The sequence below is a fragment of the Nothoprocta perdicaria genome, unplaced genomic scaffold, assembly GCF_003342845.1.
Source record: "Nothoprocta perdicaria isolate Ctin4 unplaced genomic scaffold, notPer1 scaffold_23, whole genome shotgun sequence".
NCBI lineage: Eukaryota > Metazoa > Chordata > Aves > Tinamiformes > Tinamidae > Nothoprocta > Nothoprocta perdicaria.
The window spans coordinates 3,734,193-3,761,646 of record NW_020455455.1 but is presented as its reverse complement, the minus strand read 5'-3'; the positions used below and the strand labels follow the sequence as shown (position 1 = coordinate 3,761,646).

Here is a 27,454-nt window from a genome sequence, read left to right as displayed (position 1 = left end):
AGAAAAGAAGAAAATCTAACAAAACCCCTCAGCAGACCTTGTCTCTAATAATTTGCCATCTTTCCTTCTTTATTTTAATCCATTCATCCACCCATCTATCCATCCATGCATCTCAGGAAGAACTGGTCTCATTACATGCYGTACTCCAGACAAACAAACAAAAATATTTTCTGGGAAGATTTAACTTTTACTGCAGGGTAAACCCAATTATATTGTCATGAATAATACATTCCTTCACAAGCATGCTCTGAAGTGCACATAAATCAAAACATCCTTGTATTCAGCTAATGACAGGCTTAAGCAACTATGCAATGCTTTCTACAGAATCTTACATTCTCCCCAAGCTTATGTATTTTTTTGATTTTACAGCATAAATGTTGGTTTAGACCTATATAATATATATATATATATAGGTATGTATGTATGAGTAACACAGTCATCACAGTCATAACTGACAAATACAAGGTAGTCTTTGAAGCARTTCTCTCTTATTTCTTGGATTTTGTTTGAAATCTTGGAAAGTTGTGTGCTTTCCTTCTTGTCTGGATGCAGTATTAAACTGCATGGTGAACCTTGTGAAGAGAAGGATGGGAAGTAAAATCAAAGGAATATCCCAAAGTACATCCGGAGCAGAAGAACATCAGGGTTAAGAAATGCTCTTCGGGCTCTGAGCAAAAGTTTATGTAGCTCAGAATTTTGTCACAGCAACAAGAGAGGCTATTTCAGGCCTGGCACTATCTGTGGTCCATTCCCTTCCCTTTCCCAGCATACAACATCATTAGAATTAACAATGTTAGAAGGTACCGTCATAACTTTTCCCTTTAGTTTATATTTATAAATCTATTTTCCACAAACTTACATAACCCCCTTTTACATCTTCTGACATTGTCTCCATAAGATCCTGAGGTTAAAAAAAAAAACTTCAAATACATGACCCACTGTGTAAAGGAGTACTCTTTTTTCAACTGTTTTAAACCAATCTCCTACAGTTTCAATGTGCACTGTGTACTGAAGGATTCCATCTATCACAGTTGTATACTTCTAGGTGTCTCTTCTATTAAGTCAGATTTTCTCTCTCAACCATTCTTCTTGTCTTTATACCATCTTTAACTACATGTCCTTCTTAAGATGCAGAAATAACTGCACACAATATTCAAGATGTGGATAGCACATCACAGTCTCATCTAGCTGTAACTGAATGTACCTGTGTATTTTTTAGCAGTAGTAGCAGAACTTTCTGGCTCTTTCTCTTCATGTGTTTCTTAAGAGAGCATCAGTAGCAGGCATTTGATTTAGTTGGCTATCTGAAAATACTGCCCCTGGAATCACTGTKCTGTTCTTTAAATCATCTTAATGTTGGTATTGTTCAGTGAAGACAAAATCTGCAAGAGTGTTTCTTCSCTTCTCCCACATGTTGTGTAAGTTGTTTCTTCCATAAATCAACCCTAAGAAAATGTGTGTTGAAGTGATAGTGATGGTGGTAGACAAGCATCATCTTAGATTCATTAAAGTCRATGGCTAGTGAAGCCAAGGCTGAGAAAATCATATCCCTTGGCAAGTTCATTCCAAAGGGAAGCTAAAAGAAGTTGCCTCTTGCTCTTARAATGAGCATATTCTCTAAATAAAGCTTTTTCAGATGACTATATAGGTTTTTTGAAGCAATTTACTCAAATGAAAAATTCCATTCCAGACATCAATTACAAAAAAAGTCTGGATTCACCACAGTTGTAGGGAGCAAAGTCTCTTGCATTCATGCAGAAGATTTTGCTTCTAACCTTTTTCCTATGTCTCAGGGAAGTGATCATGACCACATGCAGCACCCATTTAGCTCAGAAAACTCACCGTAGGTATCACCTCATGTTGAGTAGACCTCAGGAAAATTAGCAGAATGCTTTGTAAAATGCTTTGTAATCTAGAAGTTCTCTGCAGAACTTCATGTTTTCTTAGGAAATGAAATATCATCTTATATGGAGTGCAAACTGATTTGGTTCTAAAGGATAACTTTAGAATCAGACRAGCTGACAACTGACACTTTGAACTTGGCAATATCCTCTCCAGCTTTCCTAGGGAATTGATGCTATACTATACAAAGAGCTATACTACTTAATTCTCCTCCTCTCTTGAAGTTTGTATTTTTCCAAAGGTTCCTTGCTAATACTTATCTAACTTACTAAATGCATTCTTCAGTCTGCTTAAGAAAATGTCATGTCCCCACGATGGAACTCTTAAATTCAATTGCTTACTTTCAAGCTGCGTATAAAGAAGTAATTTTCATTTTAACTTGCTGTCTTCCAGGTTTCAGCAAGCTCCATATAAACACAAAAGCTCTGTTTCTTTCTTGCTCTTTCAGCAACATACCTCATTTTCCACATACAAGTCACTTGAGAACACCATTTGCCTAAAAGCAAAAGATATTAAAGCTGCGTATGTGGTGAGTTGTGGGAAACATGAGGTTATTCTTTAAAACCCGCTTGGATGCAGCCCTGTGCCACGTGCTCTAGGTGACCCTGCATGAGCAGAGGGGTTGGACTAGATGACCTCTGAGGTCCCTTCCAACCTTAAGCATTCTATGATTCTATTGCTTTTAAACTCTACCTACTGCTTCCAGATTGTTAACACACCAGCAGTAACACAGAATAACATTCTCAGGGTTTTCTTTGACATCGAGGAGAGTGATACAGTGCTGACAAAAGGTTGAGAATGACACTTCAAGAAGGGTCATTCACGCTTTTAATTCCCATCGTCCTCTTCTAGTGTGCATTACCTTGACAGATGTATTATACTACATCAATCCAGCAGCTCAAAGAGGAATCCTGATGTGAAGGGAAGAAGGATGGACACTTCTCCCATGTTTTTTTTTTTTTCACATGTTCACATGAAGTAAGTATTTTTTTAATTCCTATTTTAACTTTGGTTATTACTCACACAGGAACTGATCCATGATAATATCATCCCAATTAAGATTTCTTAAAAATGACACTTAAAACATCTCCRTAAGTTGTGAGTTTAATAAAGAACCAGTTTAATCTGATAAGAATGATTTTTTTTTCCATGAAATTCCACAGGGAACCATACATGAAAAAAGAAAGATAACAACAGCATAATGAAAATTTATCATCAAGTGAAAGAATTCATTTGGAGTTAGATTACATACTGTTGTACCAAAAAAAAAAAAAAAAAGGAAGACAACTGCAACATTTTCACTAAAATCTAAAGCTTCTATTTTTAATTTGTTGATTAAGCTACTGAATTATCATGATGTTAAACTTTTAGCCATTCTTTAATTCCCTTCTCTATGTGATTTCCAAAACTGCCATAAAAATCTAGACTAGTAAAAACATCAAAAAAAAAAAAAAAACCCTATAATGGAGTGTGTACATCTCCCCGCTTTGTGCATTGCCTTAAAATCCCCGTGCAATAATATAATACTATGCTGAAAACACTATTCAGACTTAAATTCATGACTTTTTGAATGGGGAAAGCAATTGACCACAGAAGAGATTCATCATTTAGAGCAGTATACTAATTAAATCTCTCTCTGATGTATCCTAGTTGAGAGAATTGGGTTTGTTTTTTCTGCTCAAATAAATGGCACTTGCAGTTGCACACTATTTTTCTACTGCAAGTATAAAACAGAGATGAAACAGAAAAATTACTGAACATATCAAATACTGCAATGACTACTTCTGTGTAATGAGACTGCAGCTGACAATATTTCTAATTAGTTTCTTAATGGATTTAGTATAAAGCAGTGGATTAATGTTTATTATCAAAACAACTCAAAATAAAAATGCATAACTAAATAATGAGTGCTTTAAATGATGTAATTTGAAAAGATTTCTTTGTCCGTAAGTTACTCATCTGTCAAACATATCATTATGCACATCTGTTACCATACCTTTGCAACCACAAGTTTGTTCTATTTAATTGCACATTGTGGGACATGTCCAAATGATAAAATAACAGTAAATTCTATTGAATTTGTAAAACTGTGGCAAATTTCACTGATAAAAGCATTGGTATAACTGCCATTTGTGCCACTGCAAAACCTGAGAACAATTTAAATATCAAAAATTACAGGTTGTGACTGACATTTGACATGCAAAATCCATCACAACAGACATCTCAATTTTTGAGACATTTTCTCAAGAAAAGAATAGCCTGAGCACATCAACCTGATAGTCACAAATTACTGTACTTGAATTCATTCAATACACCTCATCTATCATGTTTATGTAAGCCTTCAAACCTGCCAGTCACTGCATGATGTACAGCACAGAGCACTTGACTAGAGTGTGCAAAATCTAACAGGAGCATAAATAAACCTATAAACCTGATTTTTTTCAGTAGCAAATTTCAAATAAACATCTTCAGRAGCAGCTGTTCATGTCTACCAATTTGTTTACATTTAGGTTTCCAGTTTCAGTTTTGAATAAGACTTTTAAACTATTTTTGCTAAACTGGAGAAAAAGCAGTTGGAATATCATYGATTGTGATTTAAACTGACTGAAAGTCAGGCTATGTTTCAAAGAATATGTGGGTGTCCAAGCAGTAGGCCAAACCAAAGTGATGATTGCTTTGATTGAGCAGACAAGGATACAATCTGAAAGCATTTAGGATAGGCTATAATCAGCATTTTTTTACTTTTTCAGTTACCAGGAAAGAAAAATACAGCAGGTGAGAACAACAGAGGATAACATTAGAGGAATTTTTGTTTGTTCTAAAGATAACCTTTCTTTGGCATTTAYGGACACAATAATCATCTATAAAACACTTAGCAATACAAAAGAATAAACCCACAAAATATATTAACGYTGAAAAGAATCTTAAAATCTTGCTCTGTGCGGTGCTGGTATACTTGTACAACGATCATTTTCTTCAGGAACTTAAAAACTGGACTCAGCTGCCTTTTAAATTGCATCGTGAGTTGGGTTTCATAGCCCTGCAGTTAAAAACACATGAGAAAATGGCAGTCATGGACAGGAGAGGCCTGATAGAGAGTCCAGTAGTGTTCCCATAATCAGCACTCCTCCAACCTTCCAGCTTATGCACTGACAGAGAGATTTCATCTGTCCTCCAGTTCTCTCCTCTTATTCCAAACCTGATTTGCATTCCCACAGAATCTTATCTCTGCTAATTTTCTCCACAAGTCCATATGCCAGTTCCTTCTTCCATTTTTCTAGTTATTGAAATTCTAGCTATTTTTCTAGTGTAAACACATTCACAAGAACTTTTCCACTGTGCACACAGTATTAAACATTTCAGACAAATTTAACTATTGCAGTACTACTCCTGTGATTTGCACAGTCCCACTGACACGGTAAATCCCCACTTCTGTCTATTCTGGTCTCTAACCTTTCTCTGAACTGCTTATTCGACTCCTATTTTTCATTAGATACTACTCCTTTATCTTCTTATGGCCACTAACCATGATTCTCCTGTTATTTAATCTGGGCTCTGATTTGCCCCAATACCCAGCTGCTGCCACAGTCTGAGAATGCTCCTTTCACTACAAATCATTCATTCTCCCCTCTATTTATACTTTGAGATTGCTCAGTTTTCTGTTCCTTAACTCCCTGTCTCTAGGGTATTTCTTTAAGGCATAGTATATATATTTAATGCATAGTGCATGGAAATGCACAATATAGAAATAGGTCACAAGCACACTTTTTTTGTGTGTGTGTGTGGTTTGGTTGATTTGATAGAGAGAAATATATCAAATAGCAAGCTGTAACTTTAGTTACAGGTTATACCTACCTTAAACAGATTTACGCTTGGGGATATGTTGAGCTGGCAATTTTTTGCTGACATGATCCTTATCATGTCAGCAAAAAGACCCTCAATCTTACATATGATTAACCATGGGAAGAGTTCTACAACTGATTTCCTGTTTTCTTGATATACAAGGATTGAAGACATGTCAAAAAAGGAAATAAAATTATGTTTTGAAGTCTCTTCCTTCTGAAGATTCATACCTGTTGTTGCTGAAATGGAGAGTTTTGTATGGTCTGAAAATCTGCTGCAATGATATTGGGTGGCTGGACTCAAACCAGGCTGTTCTACATTCTTAGGCTACAGAAAGAACTTGTGTGAATTTGAAGCAAATTTTCAAACTACATGAATTGAATAACAGATATCTGACATCTRAAGTGAAATATAACTTGCAAAGTACTAGTGAGACAGAGGAGAGGAAAATGCCCTTTACATCTAAAGGAATACAACTAATTTGCTTCAAAATGTCTAATTTAGTCTTAGCTATTTTGGCTGTGACAAAATCAGTTATGTTAACACTTATTCAAACCCATTCAATAAACACAATCCAGCCCAATGAAAGGATATCATCTCAAGCAGAATTTGTTTAAATATTCTTCCCTTCTCAGAGAAAACAACCATTTCAATAAAACCCAGGAATACTCAGTTACTGAACAACTGAACAAGTTGAAAATTCACTAAGAAATAGTGAATAGCTACCAATATTATTCACAATGCCATTTCACATGCTATGAAAGGAATAACCACACTAATGTTTTTGAGACTGTGTTTACTTAAAATAGTTAAAATTCTTGATGACTGACTATATAGACTATATAGAACTCCAGAGACTTTTTTAATGGTGGTCACTGGAAAGCCAGACCCAGACTCCTTGAAAAGCCTTTCTGACCGTACACTATACTCCCAGTGAACTAAGCTTATAGTTCCATAAGTAACTATTAAATGTGTTTCTAAATCTATGTTTTAGAGGATAAAACCCACAAATATCCTGGGAAGGAATGTGAGGGGAAAATATTGTGAACTGATYTACTCCAATTACACCAGCAATTTTATATGCAATATTATACTTTCAACTTTATATTCTTCAGTAAGAGCTGGGAATTCTTTCTTCAACTGCTCTCAGTTCTGTAACTACAGTTAGGAAAAAACGAACCAAAATAAACCCCATAGAAGTGCTGACTTTCCAGTCAGTGTTTCTGATGGCTCAACCATCACGTAGATATCTCTCATTTCTACAGTAAATGACAAGAATAGAGGGAGAGCAGTTGGAGTCACGTAGCTCGGCACAGACTACATTGTTTATTTCAGGCAGTTGCAGGTTTATCTGTTAAAAGAAAGCTGAGCTTGATTTCCTTTTGAAAGGCCTGTTGATTTAACGAGACAGCTGGCTTCCTCCTGCAAAGCCTGAGAAATGACAGACATGACAGAACAGCARAAAACTGTAAAGAAAAAAAATCAGCAGATAACTAACCAGAAGACACGTCTCTGAAAAAGTGTTAAGATGGTTGAATGTACAGTGCTCAGAAACCTGCTATGCTGAAAAGCCTTATTGGTTGCCCTGTCATAGGTCTATATAGGCTAAGCAAGGAGTGTGTTTTAAGTCTTCTCAGAACTAAGTTTAAAGCAGAAATTAAGCTGCTCTGTATTGCTAACATGGTTCAGAGATTAAGATGATGCTGGAGATTCACTACTTACTTGCAAGAACAAAGAATAAAGGATGTTTTTCAAGTGAGAAGCAATACAGTGAAAAGTGCCCCCTCCAAAATCCTGTGGGAGATAAGMAAGTTTATTTATGAAACAAAACTGAAGCTACAAAAATAAGACAGGAAACTGATGTTTATTTCTGCTGTTGATGGTGGTTGGAATATTAGTACACTCTTTCGACAAAAAATATCAAAAATATGATAAAGGAACAGCTTAACACAAATTGATTTAGGAAAGTCTTAAAATCCCTGGTGTTTGATTAAAGCAGGTAATCAGAATGGTTGGGGTTTTTTTCTCATCTTGTAATCTAGGAATCTCCTGTGCTGTATAAATAATCCCTTTTGTCATAGCTCTAAATATTTGCTAAGCATGTGAGTTGATGGAAAAGCAGTATCTTAATCTATGAGAAAGTCAGATATCCAACATTTTTCAGAACACCCACATATATAGAGTTCTCATGTTCTGAGCTTTTATTAGATCATTGATACAGAATTTCTCAATACCATTTCTTAGTGAATGAAACTAGAATTAAGTGGTGATGAAGTGTTTTGTTGACTCTCAGTGTTACTTAAAGTGTTTTCTGATTAATTAGTGAAGTTTGACTCCAAGAATCAATCTATACATATAATATTTTATGGAACTATCCCATATAAGTCATATTTCAGGTTTTTCCCTGCAATATTGGAAAACTCCTGAGTAAGCAAACATTGAATTTTGAGGACATATTTTCTTCAGTAGAATCCAAGTGGCAACATCTTACAAAAAGCTAAATTCGCTTCTCCAGGACAAAATTCCTGGAATCAACCACCAGAATTTCTCAGTGACTGACGAAGAAAGATTAGTTGAATATTTTAGGAGAGTAAAGTTTTGGAGGAATTTTGTCAGTGTACAAATGCAAAAGAGGGATGCAAATTTTATAGCCCTCTAAGATAGTCAGTGTTAGGCATTTACATCCTTACTTCTGGTTGCACCGAAATAGTTGATGCTTGATGTATGCCTGCATTTGTTTAGGATCCAGGAAAGCATCATCTAAAATCCCTAGTGGGTTGGATCAAAGAAGCATGTTTAGAGAATATCCACCACATAAAGGATCTGAACAAAAAAAAAATCAACAGTTGTGATAAAGACAGAGAAGAGGCAAACACAGCAGTGATCACCAGGCTGCATAATCATTATGATTATGTACAATACAAACTGAAACAAAGCAAGTTCCATCTTCGTATAAGGAAGAGCTTCTTTCCTGTGAGGGTGACAGACCCCTGGCACAGGCTGCCCAGGGAGGTTGTGGAGTCTCCTCCTCYGGAGATCTTCAAAACCTGCCTGGATGGGATCCTGTGCCCCATGCCCCACATCTCCCTGCTGGAGCAGGGGGTTGGACTAGATGATTTCTAGAGGTCCCATCCAATCTCAGCCATTCTGTGATTCTGCGTTGTGTTTTTGTTTCTTCATGTCTCTCAAAAGCTGAGGATATTACCCCCATTTTTTTGAAAACACAGATGCAGACAACAGTCTGTTGCTCACACAGTCCAGTTTCAAAAAATAAAGATCATATAAGCAGTAGCTGAGAAAGTCACGAACCTTTTAGAAATATTTTAAACATCAAACATTTATTTAAAAGGTATGTGTCAGGGCCACGCTCAAGCTAATATTTTAGATGTCCTAAGCTCACTTCTCTTCAACTTTATAACACAAAGGGAAATAGAGGAATGAAAGAATTACTACAGAGGCTCAGACCAGAAGTCCATCTGGTAAATTGCCTTATTGCTTACAGAGGCTAATAACTGATGCGTAGGAGATAAGTATACAACAGCACATATCCTGAATAATCTTCTGCTTACACACTGATGTTGTACTTGTCACCTTCCATTCCTTCAGCATTGAAGTATTTTTGAACAACAGGCTATGCATAATAGCAAAAGGCAATTTCAAATTCTTTTAGAACSACTGGTTGAGTAATATCCAGTATGTATGTTTTATTGCTGTTAAYGTATTAATCTGTTATAAACAGTATCTTCATCCAATTTGTACTATTACTTCATTTTAAGACAGTTTCCCAGATTCATTCTGTAGAGTCCACAATGTGCAGGCCTCTTCTACTTTATTTAAAGTGAATACTATACTAATATCTTCATATAGGTTTCCTTTTCTTTATGAGATTTCTTGAGTGATATTCTCAACTTCTGGATAATTTGCTAGCCCAGTGACTTGATTTTAAGTTTTACATGTTTCTAGGGATTCCTCTTTTTCATTTTCTTCATCTGCCTTCTCATGGATTTATATTCATCCACCAGGCTTCTGATATTTGAATACAGCTTCCAAATTTGCATCTTTACCTCCAAAAATCTCTTCTACTCTGATCTTTAACTTTCCTGGGTATCCTTCCCCATCTTGCCCTCCTTCCTGTGTTATTGTCACATTGCTTTAAATTGCTTTTAATTGAGTGTACATAATTACCTGTGTTTCTGAATGAGATCCTTGTTATCTACAAGCTATTACCATTTTAACTATCTTTCACATTTCATTTTAACTAACTTTTGCATCTTCAAAAGATTCCTTTTTCCCCCTTTCTCTTCTCTTCAGGGATGCCAAATTTGAGGAGAATATGGTCATTACTACAGTGACATGCATAWACTGAATACGGATTTATGATTTTGAGATAAACCTTTTGCTGTGAGTTTTCTGTGCTCCAAAGTGCTCCAAAATATAGATAAGCATGAATATGCAAGTGTGCAGTCTGCATGAGAGCCCATATGGTAAGTGCAAGTCTATCTGCAGATAACTGAAATTTTCCATTACTATTTTCTCTATTTGAACTCTTTCTGTTGTGATCACTAGCATCTTCATTAACAGTGAAAAAGTCAACAAAAAGCAGCAAAAAAGGTGAGGTGAAGCACTGAGAGCTATTACACCAATGCTCTCTGATGTGTCAAAGACATTGCTTCTAAGTGCAATTTCATTTCACCTTTTTGAAAGATGCGCAGAGAACAAAAATGGATCCAGTGAAAGTGTGGAAAAAAAATGAAAACAACAGAATGGACATTTACCGAAAGGCTGTAAATGGGCATTTACTGAAAGACTTGTGGTACAATGAAGTATCTTCATCCTGACAGTAGAAAAAAAGAAAGAAGTTGGAAAGAAAAGTGGCCATTAAATATCCCCAAGAGGGACAAGTCTGGTGTGTAAACAAGCATCTGAAATGGAGCCAGGAGAATTCCTGTCAGTTCTGTGCCACTAATGATAATAAGCTAATGGTAATACTTTGCATTTTTGTAGACTTTTCAATTTTATGATACAGAGGTAATTAGCAGATCCCCAGAATGCTTCTGTGAGATAAACACACATTATTACCTCTTTATTGGCAAAGCGGGAATCAAGGCACAGCACTTTTTATGTGTCACATAATGAACTGATTACCAGAACACACAGTGAATCACTCATGCTTCACAGCATCACCCAATGGTTGGTTGGAAGGGACCTCTAGAGATGATCTAGTGCAACCCTCTGCTCCAGCACGGACACCTACAGGACGTGGCCGCCTTCTTCTCTTTGTCAAAACGTGTGCTGAGGTACATCTTTAAGCTATCCTCTTTCGCTAGTATTTTGCATGCTAATCCTAATGGATTTTTGGATTGGATCTAATCATAATGGATTTATGATGGACAAATGCCTATCTGCAGCATTGAAGTGATGGCTCTGCATGGCCTGAGGGACAAATAATGAAAAAGAAACAGAAGGTGATGATCTGCATCTGGTATTACGAGCTATCCAAAAAAAAAAAAAAAAAAAAAAAAAAAAAAAAAAAGGGAGTGTTTTAAATAAAAAAAAAAAAAAAAAAAAAAAAAAAAAAAAAAAAAAAAAAAAAAAAAAAAAAAAAAGATGAGGTCATCATCTCATTCTTCAACTAAAAATTAATCATGAAATCTGAATAATTTCTCTATATTCTCCATATTCTCCACTGTAATTCACTGACTAAGGGTCTGCCTCTGAGTGAGGTGCAGGGTCCCACTCATTTTGAGTAAGTGCAGCTGGACGGGTCAGATTTGCTTGCCCAGCTGCCGTTCCCACACGCCAGAGCAAGCAGCCAACCAGTCCTCGGAGCTCAATCTTCAGCAGCTCCAGCTCACGTAATTTCCACGACGCCTCACCACACTGCACAGAAGATGCCCTCGTCCATGCCACGTATTCGTGCACGGCTGCAAAGCTTCTRCCAGTGCCTCCTGTACCCAAACCAAAAGCAAACAAAACCAAAACCAAACGGAMAACCCAACGACGTCGGGGCCGCAGGCTGCGCCTCGCCCGCTAGGTGTCGCTGCCGCCCTCCGCGCAACATGGCGCTCCGCGCGCCCGCCGCCATCTCGCGGCGGAGCGGCCGCCGCGGGCTCCGCGCCCGGAGCGACGCTGGAGGCCGGCGGCTCCCTGGTGGACCGCGCGTATCTGCCCAGGGCAGCACTGCCCTCATCGCTGTCACTTGTCCCCTCGGATCTGTACCCGYGGCCCCAGGGAGCCATTCCTCCCCCTCGCAGGAAAGGTGGTGTCCAAGTGACAGCATCACACATAGGCTGATGTTGCTCAGGACTGTTCACGACAACCCTCCTGTCTAGACAGTGTTATCATTTAATCATACAGTCATTATGGTTGGAAAAGACCACCAAGATCATCAAGTCCTACCATAAACCCATCACTACCAAGCCTGTAAACCCATGTCCCCAGGTGCCTCATCTACATGTTTCTTGAACGCTGACAGGGATGGTGAATTCTCTACCACCCTGGACAGCCTGTTACAATCCTTGACTACTCCATCTGTCTGGAWTTTTTTCCTAATATCTAACCTGAACCTCCACTCACTCAACTTGAGTTCATTTTCTCTTGTCTTATCAGGAGCTATTTTGGACACCGACTCCTAGCTCACTATGACCTCCTCTCAGGTAGTTGTTGAGAGTGACCAGGTCTCCCCTGAGCCTCCTCCAGATGAAATAACCCCAGTTCCTTCAGCCACTCCTCGTAAGGTCTGCAGCCCCTTCACCATCTTCGTTGCCCTTCCATCACCTCCATGTCTGTCTTGTAGTGAGGGGCTCATCCAGAGGACTTTGCCCAGAACTGTGTCCCCTTGGGTGTCCCGAGGGGTGGAGGCTCTACAGCCTGCCAGGGCAACCTCTTGCAGTGTTGAGGGCACTCACCATACCTGGGCTTTATCACCCTATTGGTGCTACACTCCCCAATGGATGACACTTGTAAAGGTACAAGCGAGAGAGATGGGGCACCTGTATCCAGGGGGCCAGCTGGGAGAGAGACCTTTGGTGCTTCTCTAGGGTAGAAAGGGCCACTTTTCAGCCATGGCTAGGCTGCAGTGAAACCTCGTCTTCAGTTCCCAACYCATGGAGCACTGGGATGTCAGCACAGACTTGTTATTTTGATGTTTCCATGATCYCATAGGAAAAATATTTCTCAGTTTTGTATTTTCTGAGGATCTCCCCCTCTCCCCCCACCCCCCAAAAAAACCCTACCTTGACTTTGCTGCAATACAGAATAACCAAAAGCCTGCGTGTCCTATTTCGATTAATTTGGGGGTCAATTTAGGAAGTTAAACAATTAACAGTGTATAAGGCAATACAAGGTATACAAGTATACAAGTATACTTGGTATACTTGGAGTATACAAGGCAATCTTGGGAAATTACCAGTTTCCTCTAAAGTTATTGTAATAACAATAATGATTGTTACAAATTACAAAATGATTGTAACAAATTACAATAGCAGTAACAAATTACAATAACAATTAAGTTTTGTAATAACAATCCATTCCTGTTATCATAATCTCTGGATATGGAGATATTGATACCTTCTGATTTAATACATGGATCTCATTCTTTGATTTTGAAACTCGTAGAGACAGAAAATGAGGGAATGAAGAGATTGCTTCTTAAAGAAACAACAAATAACCTACACATTAGTGATTCTCATTAGTGAGCAGTAAATGGAAATAGCTGCTAAAAGCTAAATTGGACAGGTTTTGGAAGCTGAGAAATGAACCTCTGAGGCAATGTTCTCTGAAAGTCTTTGGAAAAAAATGTTGAGGCAAAGTCTATAAAAAGCTATCGGATTTTCTTAAGTTGAGAAAATAAATAGATTCTCTGCAGTTTACTTGATTCTGCTGAGGATTTGGTCTTTCATCTCACGCTCCTTATTCAACTAGATTGATGTAGACAGTATTTCCCCGGACTACAAGTGGCTTCCATGAGAGACTTCTCATGAGTATGCATCTGTAGTCTTAACTTTTACTGTCCTGGTTTACCAGGAGTTATATTTGAATCAATTTAGACTTTGTGTCAGTTCAGAGTATGAAGATTCACAACATTCTCTAAAGCAGAGTTGTAGCCTAATGTGCCTATTTCTGTTGACTTTAGCAGGAATCTCAGGTGACTATTTTAGTTGCCYGTGTCTGCATTTTGTATGTCTAAAGTTGTGTGAGATAAATTCCATCCCCTTYGAGTGTCTTAAAGGGATTGTGCATGAAAGAGGTTATGTTGTCCTTACAAATAGCTATGAGAAAAAAAATATGAAAATTCCCAGAATTTCTCCTTATGTGACTGCTGATTCGGACCTAAAAGCATTTCTACAAAACATTTGTTGCCTTCTTCTTCTCATTGACATGCATGCTCTTCATGAAAATACTGTGAAAAATGCAAGATTATCTTAATAAACAACTTAAACCACCTGGGTTCAGTTTCCATGCTTTGGACCACAGTTTCCATGTGTGGCTTGAAAATATGCAAGTAACAGCTAAAGATGGAAAAGAGTGATTGTTTTCCTCAAATTTAGCCATGTGGGTACTCAACCAAAGAAAAGGTAATAGCTAGTGTGTAAAACAAATCACAACAAAAGAAAGAACTTGGCAGTGTGTTTCTAGTTGTGTTGACATCTGAAATCCTTAGCCATCATTTTTGTAAAATAATCTAGCAAAATGTGTATATGATGGGGTTAGGGAAAAGGAATCAAAAATAAAAAAAATTAAGGCATAGCAAGTACAGTTAAACAATAAATATAATTTAAATGAAAATTTACATTCGAAATTTGATATTTATATAGGGAACTTGTATACTGCATTGTCAAGATCTAGGCTCTTACATTCAGCAACACATTAACGTCAGCAGTACTTAGGCTCTCTGGTGTACAGTAGCCTAAGGAATATTATGAAGCACAGGCTGGATGTATCTTAATCAAAATTAGTGCATATATAGATGATAGACAAATTAACATGAAAACGAATTGTATCATCACCCTTTTAGGATCTAGATACCAGAAGGGTGGAGATTGAGAAAGAGAACTAAGTTTAAGCATCCTAGATATTATATTTACCATCTCCAAAGTCTCATGAGTCACAGTGGCACTACTGTGTCTCAACATGATTGAGAGAGAACCTGAAATGGTATCAGTTTCCACTAGCCTCAGATAGTGCAACCAGGGAAGTGGTAAACTTAGGGTGGTAAGGAGGACCTTACGTGGTTACCTGTGGTAACCAGGAAAGTGGTAAGCAATGGTAAACATATTTAATAACAGCAGTAGAAAACGTCAATGAAACCTTAAAGACCTATTTCTTCTATTCTCCACTCGGAAACTAGTTTAAAGTGACTAATGTTCATTCATAATGATCAGTATTTTTCTTATCCCAAGCACCGAATTGACAGTTGTTTTAAGTAGATAGGACTTTTTGAAGAAAAAAAAAAGAAAAAAGAAAAAAAAAAAAGGAAATTCCAAAAATTAACATGGGCAAAAAGACTGGGATAAACCATTGAAAGTAGAAGAGTTCTCTACTGTCCTGTACACTCAAACTGAATATATCCCAGTCCTCTTCTGCATCTGAGTGATTAACAAGATGAGTGGCCAAAATCTTTCCTTGGTCACATCTAATACCCACTCCAAAGGACAAATACAGAGGATCAGACTATGTGGAAACAGTTGTTTCTTTCACCCTGTGTATGTTGAGCTGTTCAACTCTCCTGCCCCTACCATGGCAGTGCTGCTTTCACCAGAGGTAGGTAGCTGAGGTGGTGTCCACCAAACAGAGACATCCAACACCTATCAGATCCACGGTGGGCCTTCCTTTCGGTCCTGTGCTCCATGGCACTTGCTGCACGCTTGCTCTGCCCTCAGCTGTTACCACTACTCTCCTTACCACAGTGTCCTTGCTACCTCTGCAATCATCAAGGCCTTTGGATTAACCTTGCCAGTCTCTTACAGGGCCACAGCAGCAGACCTTTGCCTAGCCTACGATTCTTCCATTTCTTTTTCAGACATTGCATTGAATTAACTCTTAACTTCAAAATATGTGCACATGTCAATGTGTCTACATGAAAAGATTTCCATATAATAACACAGATCCAATGGTCTGTTATATAGCTGACATGCAAAGAAGACTGACTGTTGAGTAAGCCTTGTTCGCTGCATGGTGTAATATGGAGCTCCTCCTCTGGGCTTCTTAGGCTGTCCTGGATTTGGTCATCCAYGCACCTCTGCTATGAACTTCCCGTTAGGTCATGACACATCGAAATAACTGCTAAATCTTAAGTTTTTGCCAGAAACACTTTTTTTTTCTTTCTTGGGGGGGATGGTGGGGGGAGGAAAGGTTATTCTAACAGGTTCACTGAGATGTATGTATATATAATGAATGATCCTGTATCCTTTGTTGTTCGGGAAATACAGAACAGGAAAAGCACCTCCACTCTTTACTCATGCAAAGAACAAGCGTAATTATGTATTCCCAGATTTCTGGTGCACATAGCAGGAAAGAGTTATATCTGTATTCATCTCCATGGGAAGCAGRTGGTGTTTTTCTCATTCCAGTTTTGTCCAAAGTTCTCTGAGCCATTTCCTATTTCCTCCTGAAAAATAGTAGTGACTGTTTCTATATCACAGGGGTTGAAGTTATGGGTTTATGATAGTATTTACACAACTTTTCTTTCTATCTTGCCTCTGGGTTTTACCAAGTGTTTAAAGGAAACACTGCAGAAATGATTTTTGTTCTGCTTTAGTTACCTGMTTTAATTAAACCTTTAAAAGACAAACAAACGTTTCTCATGGTTAAATAATGGCATATAAGCAGACCAGAAAGCTCTGCAATCCGCAGTGTCTTTGGAAGTCCTGCAGTCTCCATTTGGAGCCTGACTTCCTGATGAACTCAGCCAGCAGTGTATAATGCCTGTCAAGCAATGGAGTGATAGAGTCATCTTTCTGTCAATCAGAGACCTTAACCATGGGGACAGTGTAAGAAATTCTGACTGCAATTCTACAAAACTGCCTCTGAGAGAATCTCTTCCCTATAGCAGATATTGTAGAAGCTTCTGTTCTCCAGTCCTGCTCCTCTGGATGCTTCTCCATTGAACCCTCCTATAGCTCACAGAAAGGTTTGTGTATCTCAGTAGAGACAATACAGTTCTTAATATACACAGAGTGATAAACTATCCCCCAAGAGAAAAAATGCTGTGTACACTTGAAGAAAATCTTCAATTCTAAAATGGGAAAGGAATCTAATGAAGTACATTGTGAAATGAAATTACAACAGAAAAGGAAAAATTTAATTAAAAAAATGAGTTAATGATTACATTTCTATAAACTGGAATGTTACATAATGTAGCATGTAGATAACGTATCTCTGCATATTGAATGCATCATTATTGAAATAATATCCAATGGATAGATCATCTACTATCTTGAACCTGATGATCTTGAACATTTTTCTAATATTATTTACAGAATAACGCAATAGTACAAGGCTACAGAAAGAGGCATAAATTCAGTCTAGAAGTAAGAATAAAGGATTATTTTTTCATCTATTTTAGTAAAAGATAATATATTTAATTCACAGTTACTCATGTTAGTCACAGAGTTATTTCCTCTGTATTTAAATGGCAGAATCCCTACATTAAGTTAAATAAAACAATTCCACTTGGTCAAAAACTCTAGAGTAATTTTTTGATTCCAGTTGCATAAATTAATTTCTGTTATCTGAAATGTATAGGTATTTTGCCAGGCTACATGCCAGTGTGTGCATCCTGTTCCTGGATATCCACAGATGCTTCTGTTCCTCTCATTCTGGTTGACATATCTAGTTGGCTTTGTTTTCTCTTGAACTTCAGGTAGAAATAAAGTATAAWCCCAGCTCCAACAATAGAAAGGACTAGAACAACAAAGACCCAAATGATGCTGGTGGAAAATACTTCCTCCTTTTCCTCTCCTGTAAATGGATGAAATAGAATCAACACCTTTGATTTTAAGATACCAGAATCCAGTAATAAGTGAGATTTTCAGTCTAACTGGTTATCTTACTAACAAAAACCATACAAATTAAAACCAATTAAAAAAAAACCAATTTTATGTATTTTCTATAGTTAGATACAAATGAAATTTGAGTTTTTATTTTGAAGTACTTTCAGAATTAATATTTCTGAAATTATTTCATTATGTGCTTATCATATTTTAGTACCTCCTTAATTCTATTTAAAAGAAGTATGCTTACCTTTATTTTCTGGTGACATGTCTGTTTTTTCAATAGCTTTCAAAAAGAAAAGAAAATGTTTATTTGGAATGTTCTTAAGAGAAATTTCCAAATTTTTAACCCACTTGTTCACCTGTTGGTGATATTTGATGTCACCTGAGAGATGGAGCTAAGAATGTGTAAGCTCTAACTTGACCTACTCAATGGGAAATGAGATTATAGTAAGATTTCCATGTCTTCTAAAAGTGTTTACATATATGTTTGTTTTGAGAAACTGCCKTTTAGACTTGAATTCTTTTTTAGGCATTTTCTGAAATGGGGAACATTTTTTGATTGGAAGTGTCATCCATATTGGAAATATCTCACAAGTATCTTTATTCACACTAATGCTGTGCTGAGAAGAATCTTGTGTGAATTTAGCCTCCTGGTTGAAGGCAGCCCTTCCTTGGACTGTGTGTATGGAATGAACAGAATACTCTCATAATGAGGCTTCCTAAACTGACTAGATTAGGGAAAGATTAACAGAAATACAGAGTTAAGAAAACAACATGTTCAATTCAAGTTCTCAATTGCTTTAGCTTAATCTCATTTGGTAATTCAACCCTTGAATTTTCTTTCAGATGATCATTTTGCTATCAAAAAATACGAGGATTCTGTCAAATATGATTCTAACACACTGTAGATAAGGAGTGGCACAAAAATCTATGTAATCAGATTCCTCTAGTCTATCTGTATGGAAGATAGCAATGAATCACCAGTTTCTGCATTGATACAAGACATTTCAACAAGACTTCTTGGGGGGAATATATTCAGCTGACATGAAGTGATAGTTGTTGCTTTCAAATTTAGGTTTGTGATTGGGGGGGAAACAATGGCTTTACTGAAAACCCACTTTTTATGACCAATGAGTGGCCTCTGGCCATTCATTTACTAAAAAGAGGTGACTGAAGCATCCAAGCTGTATGGGACTGGTGGTATTGTACAGGACCTATGGGGCACGCAGCCTTYTGAGGAAGCAGCTGGAAACTACGTGGGATAGTCAATGGTGCTGGAATCTCCAGTATTTAGGGAGCTGGATCGTGCTATGTGTGTCTATTGTTTTTGCACATACCATATCATTCAATATGCTAAATCATTCCAGTATGCACACATAGACTTTACCTATAATTTAGGTACACTAGGTACCTAAATTATATTAATGCCTATAATTTAGGCATTAATAGCTATAGCTARTATAAATATTACTTACTTTTCTTTTTTTTACAGATATATCCTTTTTTGAAAGAACAGACATTGTTRTTCCAGTACCCGGACAATGCAGATATTTCTCCGCAGTGCTTATTCCTGTTGCTTGAGGGTTCAGCCATATTCCAGTTGACAAAATCCACTGCGGTTTTGTCTGTCCACACCCATTCTTCTGATGTTTAAAATTAGCATGTATAGGTAAAATACAATGTTAGAACATGTGATATGSAGAACAAAAATTTTGTAGTATGAATAGATAATTAAATATTTCAGTTACAATTACATATGTAAACATGCCTTGAAATATATTTTATGTATTTGATAGATACGTATACTTTCAAGTGTAAAATATTGCTTTTTAATATAAATTGTAGCATCTTTATGTATTGCCGATAATATATGATTAAATATTTAGGATATTACCATTTTTCTTCAGTCCTATCCAAAAATTTGGTGATTTTCCATGAAGTACTTTAATGCTGTCTGACAGAAAGTTTGCTTCAGCGTAGTCTTTTATTGATACCAAGTCAGCAGCTGAAAAGCACAACAAATACTTTGTAATGTTCCATTTTCTTAAGCTTGGYGGCCAGTTTAAATCAAAAAATACAGAAACCATGCATTCTTGTACAGAATATTCACTGATTTCCTTATGTTTTTTGTATCCTATCCAGCTATTTTRAGCATGGCTGTGACTCTATGGATGCTCGTTAGCACTAAGGCATGGATTTTAGGCTAGTGTGTAGTCTGGAGAAAAAGCAATGGTCTTCTGCAGGACTTATGAACAAGTCTAATGACACTCAAAAATGTGATGTTGATATGCTGAAAATAACATCTGTGATACAGTTGGGTTTTTTTTTTCCTAGTAATTATTGTTTTATAGAACTATTTGTGAATTGTGTCAACTGTAAAGTAGAATACCTTTGTAAAGCTACTTTTTAATTTACTCAACCATAGCCCAGCATTGTAATGCATAAGAGAAAATGTTACTAGACATCCCTATATTACCTCTTAAATCTAAAAGAATAATTAATCAGAAATACAGATCCACACAATTATTGCTTTTAATAAACCTAGAAGATCCTAAGAGCTCAGCATTTGAGATATCAARGATAACTCTATTCCAAAAATATTTAGTTTTATAATGAAACAACATAAWTACATATTTTTCAGAACAAAAATGTCTATAAAGCATTATGTTTAAAGTTTTTAAGTAAGACCATCTTAATAATATCACTCACTATTTTTTTATTTTATTTATGTCTTCTGTTTTTCTAAAACACAGCACTCACCCAGACGGGTACATTCCTGGTAAGCTTGAGACCAGGTTCTTTTCCTGGAGGCTTCAAAGTAATAGCAGTGACCATGGAAAGGTATCCAAGATTTGTGTCCTTTTGATTCTGGACATTTCCCAGGGAGTTCTGGGGGTTCGGTAGGTGCCATTGCTGATAAAAGATGAGATGATTATTTTATAAAACTTATTTGTATCATATACTTGTAAGAAAAAAATGTATTAGATTTGTCATCAGAGAAGAAATGAAAGATTCTAAAAAGAACTTACATATATTTTTGATTTTGTGTTTGAAAGCATAATTTATTTCACATTTAGCAATCAAGATGATTAAGAAGATACACTAGCTTTTAAGAAAAATAGATTATATCCATGTATGTTTCTAATTACTCTAGTAAATAAAGTATTCAGCTAGATTTTTTTGCCAAAATTTCTGCCTACTTACTTAAAACTGTTATTTATAAARTGGATTTTGACACTGATTTTTTGACAGGATCAAAACCGTATACTAGAAATTTGAATATGAATGTCAATGTTGATATTATTCAACATGGCTCACAGGTGTTTTTTTTGAACTGCCTCCTTAATTGATTCCATAGTGATTGATATAATAGTAAAATGTGAGATGTGAAGATAAATGCAGATGGATTTAACAGTTCTGTCAAATTACATTTTCTTCTTGGGAGTGTTCCAGTCTGTTTCTTTCTCTATTGAGGAACAGTCAACTCTAAAATTAGATTTCCAAAATATTAGAAGTTGAAAGACATGTCAAATAAAAGGCGTTTTTTTTTCTTTTTCAAATCATATTTTATTTTTTTTCAAAACACATCTTATTATATAGTTTTGCATGCATCTTATTCTGTAGTTTGCATGTTTAACACATAATTTTTAATTTTCTAATGAGTTGAGAGCTTTCATAATGTTGAAGAAAACATTAGAATACTCAGTTAAATTGTGAAATCACAGTTCTTTTTATTTCCATAGAAAATGTTGAAGTTTGTGCTTGAAAGATGCCTCAAGGGTTTATCTAGTCCATCCTTAAACTCATAGGTGCTCACAGGTGACATTAGGTAAACATATAATTATGCCATTTCTAATAAAATTTMATCCTATCTGTTCTTAAACTATAGTGATAGAGATTCCCTGACATGTTCAATCTGTTTTAATAAATGAATATGTATTGTACATTTAGATTTTCCTTATATCTAACACAGATGTATCTTGCTTTGTTTGTTACTCCTTATCACATATTAAAGGGGAAAAATTTGATTTCTTTAGAGCTGTGTTTCATTAGATAAAAATGATACCATGGTTTTTCTTAGTCCTTTCTGCTATAGACTATGCAAACCCTCCTATAATCTTCCACTACAATTCTTGTTTGCTACTTAAGTGCAAACCCTATTTGACTGACATCTTTTGCACACTAAGTCCCAACCTGGATACAATATTCCATATCAAAACAGACCTCATAGTCAGTGGCCGAGTTTTCCTATTAGAATGAATAATTAAGAAATCAATGCATAATCAGTCCTTCATTTTTCAGAGTTCCAGAGATTAATAATACGAACAGATTGACTTCTTGGAAGAATTCATGTTAATTATTACAACTACAGAGTTTTCTGTTCATGTCATCCTATCTACTAGTCCATAAAGCAAATATTCTTCCAGTTTCTAGTGGTATTTAGCTCAGTTGATAAATCTCTGCAATCTGCAGTTAAAATACTTTCAATTGCTTACCATCAGATTTTTTACAGAGGGAAAAAAATTCTTCCTTGCATGAAGCAGTCTTCCAGGTTCCATCAATGTCTACATAAACACATGCCCATTTCTGCTTCGGTTCTCCACTGGACCACTTGCTGTAAACTAATCTCCATTTGTCAATCCATTGGTACTTGCCATTGGTCTAGAAGTAAAATCTCCATGGTAATATCAAGGTTGGTCTGAGTGATGTACACAGGATCATCCGAGGAATTTCATAAAACTAGCGTAGAACCATGTGCTTAACAATGTCACATTTTTATGCTTGTAAATGCTTATTGCAACAAGATGTATAGTGTCTGCTGTACAAGAATATGAGCATCGAATGATTTTTTATACCCTTTAGAAAAGTATCTAATGTTAATTCAGAATATTTTGCAAGCACTGGGAAATAGAAGGGAGAAAGTTAAGGTGCATGAAAGAAGGCACAAAACTGGGAGTCAAATAAGTCATCCGGTTGGTACCAGCACCCTGAAAAGGCCTGCACAGAGATTGACTGTGTGGGTAGAAGTGTTGATCAATAACCATTACTTTGTTGTAGCTACCGTGACTGTGATTCATGAGGAAGAGTATGGCACGTCAAAACACACCTACAAGCCAAATGTTCACCTTCCTCTTCCCTGTCATACAACTGAAGTAGACATCTCAGCAGACATCAGCTGAAGTAAAYAGAAGATTTTCCTCTAAAGGGATACATAAACACATGCAAATACATTCCTTCCCAGGTCTGAGGTGTGCAAGCTATAAGATGCAAGGTCACAGGTCACTGGAATACGTAAGCTTATGGAGGGCAACATACTCATGCATGGGGATTTTGGAATAACTTTTAAATTAAATAAAAATCATAGTGGGGGAGATATTATGTTATCAGTTCTTTGAAAGACTTATAAGCAATATACTGCATTCCTCCATTGCGCTCCTCACTCCCTGGAGCTTTCCCCTGGGCTAAAGCATCTAGGAGTTCTTAATTCAATAAAATCTCATGGCTCATATTTGTTGAATTCGAGCATTAAATGGGTACGGTACTGACATAAATTGTAGCTTTCAGTGATAAAATGACAGAATTTCTGACAGGTTTCAAGGTGAGAGGATGCAGTAAGACTCTTCTAAACAAAGAATAAAACTGGTGCAGTGTAAGCCTGGTTCTCTCCAATGCATGTGTGCTTACCATGTTGCTATTTAGACCAATCCATACAGGCTCTCCGTATTCTTGTGCAGCTAAGAACACCAGTGATTGACTGTATGGATCTAAAATGCTGACAAGTTCTGAGGCTCTGTTATTACAGGATTTTTGTGCTTCTTCCCAATTCATTTTGGATTGGATGACAGAATAGCTAATTCCATCAGAATGAGCAGAAGCGAAGTCCAACAGTGTTGCTGATTGTTTAAAGAATTTTGGATCTTTAGGAATAATGGAGAACCAAAAAAAAAAAAAAAAAAAAAAAAGAGGTCACATGTCATGTGTGACTTGAGCAACGGAATAACACCTTCATTATTTCCATACCAAGTAGTAAATTGCTAATTAGGATAGAACACTTCTCCCCACATATTTATGAGCAGCAGATAATTTCAAAACAAAGTGAACATTCTGCATGAAAGAAATACATTCTCACCCTCTGGCAATTTTGAATCTGAATTCAAAAGAGTTTTCATAGCAAAAAGTCAAAAACAGCATATCAACTGTCTATTTTCAAACTATTCTTCGTAGCTTAGTATAATTATCAAGTTTACTTGGATAAATGCAACGCTTGCCAATTATGATGATATATCAGTTATTTATCAACTTGTGCCATTAAAAAGTGGTGTTTTAGTTGTTAAATTATGTAATTGTAAAATAAAAATATTTTGTGTTCCTAAATTCTTGTATTTAATATTCCTTTTTCAAAACGCTACTAAGCTGTACAGAGAAGAAAGATGGGCTGTGGATTTTTTMGTTTACATTTTACTGGTTCTTTACTTGAAAAAAAATTCGAAATAGTCATCTAAATCATATTAAAGAGGAGAAGTGATTTTAATTAATATATTATAAATTTTAAGACTAGAAAATGAGAACTCACCACTGTTCTTCTGGCATATATACCCTCTGGAGCTAGAACACGCTTCATCATTCCATTTTCCTGTGTCTTCAACGTGACCTCGCTTCAGGGAAACACAATCAAACTGTTGAAAGAGGGAAAGAAGCATGAATACATTAATATTAGAAGTTAAAAAAAAAAAAAGAAGGAAGAAGTACTGTAAACCTGGGATACCCCTTCCCTTGCCTTGCCTTGCCTTGCCTTGCCTTCCCTTCCCCTTCCTCTTCCCCTTCCTTTCCCCTTCCCCTTCCCCTTCCCCTTCCCCTTCCCCTTCCCCTTCCCCTTTCAATTTTTGTTCTAGAAACACCTTCCTTTGTGACCTTGTTTTATGGACAGCTTCTGCTTGGTACTCTCTTGTGAATTTTTGCAATATTATTGCTGCAACTCAGCCTGCTTCTGCATTTGATTGTTATCTTTTATTACTTTTAAGAACATTATATCACACCTTCTGATTCACTGAATAATGAGCAGCTCAGCTAGATTTTTGGCTAAGAATGAAATAAAAAGGAATGGACGTCAAGCTTTGTGTATGGCCTGCACATGGACATTTAAATACTGATTATTCTTGACAGAATGAAGATCCTAATCTTCATTCTAATTATTCTTGACAGAATGAAGATTCTAATCTTCTAATTGAAGATCAATTGCCATATCCCTTTCAGCAACAGCAGGACAAGATACATTTCTGAGCTTAAGAAGCTGGAACTTGTAAGCTAGCTTGAATCTACAGCCTATGGAGCTGCCATAAAAACTTTAGGATTTTTTTTGTTTGTTTTGGTGAACTTTATAGTCTTATTTTGAAAAAAAAAAGGTAGGAATGAAGAAGGCTAATTGTGAAACAGGAGCGGAGAAGATGGTTAATTGCTTCTTAAGTTTGAGCAATTTTTTTTTTCCATGATACKTAACTCCTTTAAAAAGATTCTCCAAATAAGATAGTTCAAGGTGAAGGAAAGAATTAAAATCTAGCTTTGCACTATTCTTTGTGTGTGTGTGCTCGTATGTGGAATATTTGGAATATTTTCCCAGTTGTTGAAGTTGTAGTAAAATGGAGCTATGTATTGGTGCTGTGTTTTTTATGTCTTCTTGAGCGTTGTACATTGGCTAGATGAGGAAGTGCAATATGAATTGGCCAAGGTGTAAATTATGCAGATTCTCTAGAGCTTTTATTTTTTTTTTTTTTTTTTTTTTTTTTTGCTATTAGAGATGTAAATGACAGTGAAGAGCAGAAGGGCAGTGACTAAGATAATACAGAATGAAAAGGGCAAGTTCTGAAAGGAAGATATGGAAATAAATGGGAAAAGGGCAGGTGGTATGGAAATCAGTCTGTATCAGACTGAAGAGCTTTATTATTTTTATTATGAGGTTTAATTTCAGTACTAGTAGTGGTGCGAATTTTACTGGTTTAGAAAGCATTTGACCTCCGTGAATCTCTTGCATTCTCATTTGCTAGAAACAAGAAAAATTTATTTACCAGCCTGTCCCAGTATACTTGCAAATTCTTTGGCAAAATCGCAGTAAGGACTTGCCCCCTTCTGCACTGAGTTAATTGGAAGTCCAAAAATATAACTGAATCCTGGAAACATTGTACCCCTAAGTGATATTGTTCTCCTCATTTAACCGATGGCAAACTACAAAGCCTGTTTACCTGTAGCATATTGTGGCCATCTTCTGGGTGTAGGCTGTCAAACAAATAAATTTCTTTAAGTTTGGGGCAGTCTGGAGCCCAATTTGTATAGGAAACAGCACTTCCATCAGTCCAAACAAAGTTGAGTTCACTGAGTATATCATTCAAGCCAATCCAGAGATCATTTGATGCATCCTTCAGTTGGTAAGTAAGAAAAGCTGGAAAAAAGCAATAGAAAGGAAGTTTAMCAGGTCATCGGTTAATACAGCAGCACATAAACAAATCCTTAAGTATTTTGGGTTTAAAAGTCTTGTAAATACTTTTTAATTAGTATTTGATTGGAACTACACCAAGTTTATGGCAAACCAAGAGTCTGGGCCTTTGTCTGTGAATCAAAAAGAGTGGAAATATTTGCAACTATTAAGCAAGACTAGTTCTGAAAGAGGCAAGATAAAATATCTGCCTGGCCATTATTTTATCAATCGAGTCATTTATTTCGACAGTCAGAATGGGCTAATTTACTGACAGAAGCTACACAGGCAGCTACTTTTAGCTGCAAGTGGAAGCCTGGGAATTTAGTCAAGGTGAAAAGGTGTCTTCATGTGACATTGCTACAGCTGAATTAGTTTGCAGATTTAGGGCAATCGTTTCAGAGAGATACAGTGATAGTTTCTATTTCTGGCAGAAGCAGGTCATGACTCACTTTGCTCTCTCTTTATCAAAATAAACTAAAAACATCAGGCCTGGATTTATTAGTCTATGCTGCTAATTCATACCCAATAAATAGGTAAATACATACATAAATAAGTACATACATACGTAAAGACTTCTGTGGGATAGGCGAGAGCAACCCATAACATCATTATCATGCTTGAGACAGCTGGTTTTAACTCCTTCAAAGAAGTTTTATGCCATGGCTGTACAACCCATGTAGGGATATATGTAATTTGAAATACACATATTGACTCTTTTTGCCATGTTCTTCTTTGCAGGACATTACCATTGTGCACAGAACAAGCACTGAGACTTAAGAGCAGCTTTACTGCACCTTGGACTTGCTCGTTGTGTATGCTGGCCAGGTGTCCTCCAAGGCTGGTGCAAGCTCGCTGTGCCGTCAACCAATACACATAAGCAGAGCCAAAAATCTTGTAGCACTAGGGAAAAATAAGATGGATTGTTAGGGAGTGACTGCAAAAGGAATTAAGGTTTGAATTACAAGAATTTTAGTACAAATTAGTGTAATTATGAGTGTGTCTAGGATGCCTGTGCTTTCACTCTCTGCTCTGTGGCATACCCATAGCCCTATCAGAGAATAAGACTCTGAAGTTCGTGGGAAATGACTCTCACAACTATAACAAAACTAGAATTTCACTACTGTAACCATTTTCTATATATTTGATATATTCCCTAGCCATGACTTAATATAGCATCCCCGTCCCTTTGGAGGAAGGCATTATTTGTGGTTTGTTCCAGCTCAGGTGAATGACATGCTCATAG

The 27,454-nt window shown here is 36.6% G+C and overlaps 1 protein-coding gene across 1 annotated transcript in view; it reads right to left on the bottom strand.

Moving 5' to 3' along the window:
* Positions 1 to 17,486: 17,486 nt before the first annotated feature.
* The window catches only part of LOC112947353 (macrophage mannose receptor 1-like), a gene marked incomplete at its 5' end in the record, with an annotated part of 28,883 nt that continues 18,915 nt past the window's right edge, over positions 17,487 to 27,454 (bottom strand). Inside the window, 10 exons of the mRNA XM_026039418.1 lie at positions 17,487 to 17,706; positions 17,989 to 18,024; positions 19,217 to 19,384; positions 19,636 to 19,746; positions 20,502 to 20,654; positions 22,238 to 22,403; positions 23,427 to 23,659; positions 24,316 to 24,418; positions 25,979 to 26,175; positions 27,006 to 27,111. Coding sequence (XP_025895203.1) covers positions 17,504 to 17,706; positions 17,989 to 18,024; positions 19,217 to 19,384; positions 19,636 to 19,746; positions 20,502 to 20,654; positions 22,238 to 22,403; positions 23,427 to 23,659; positions 24,316 to 24,418; positions 25,979 to 26,175; positions 27,006 to 27,111 — 1,476 coding nt within the window. The remainder of the gene's footprint in view (positions 17,707 to 17,988; positions 18,025 to 19,216; positions 19,385 to 19,635; positions 19,747 to 20,501; positions 20,655 to 22,237; positions 22,404 to 23,426; positions 23,660 to 24,315; positions 24,419 to 25,978; positions 26,176 to 27,005; positions 27,112 to 27,454) is intronic.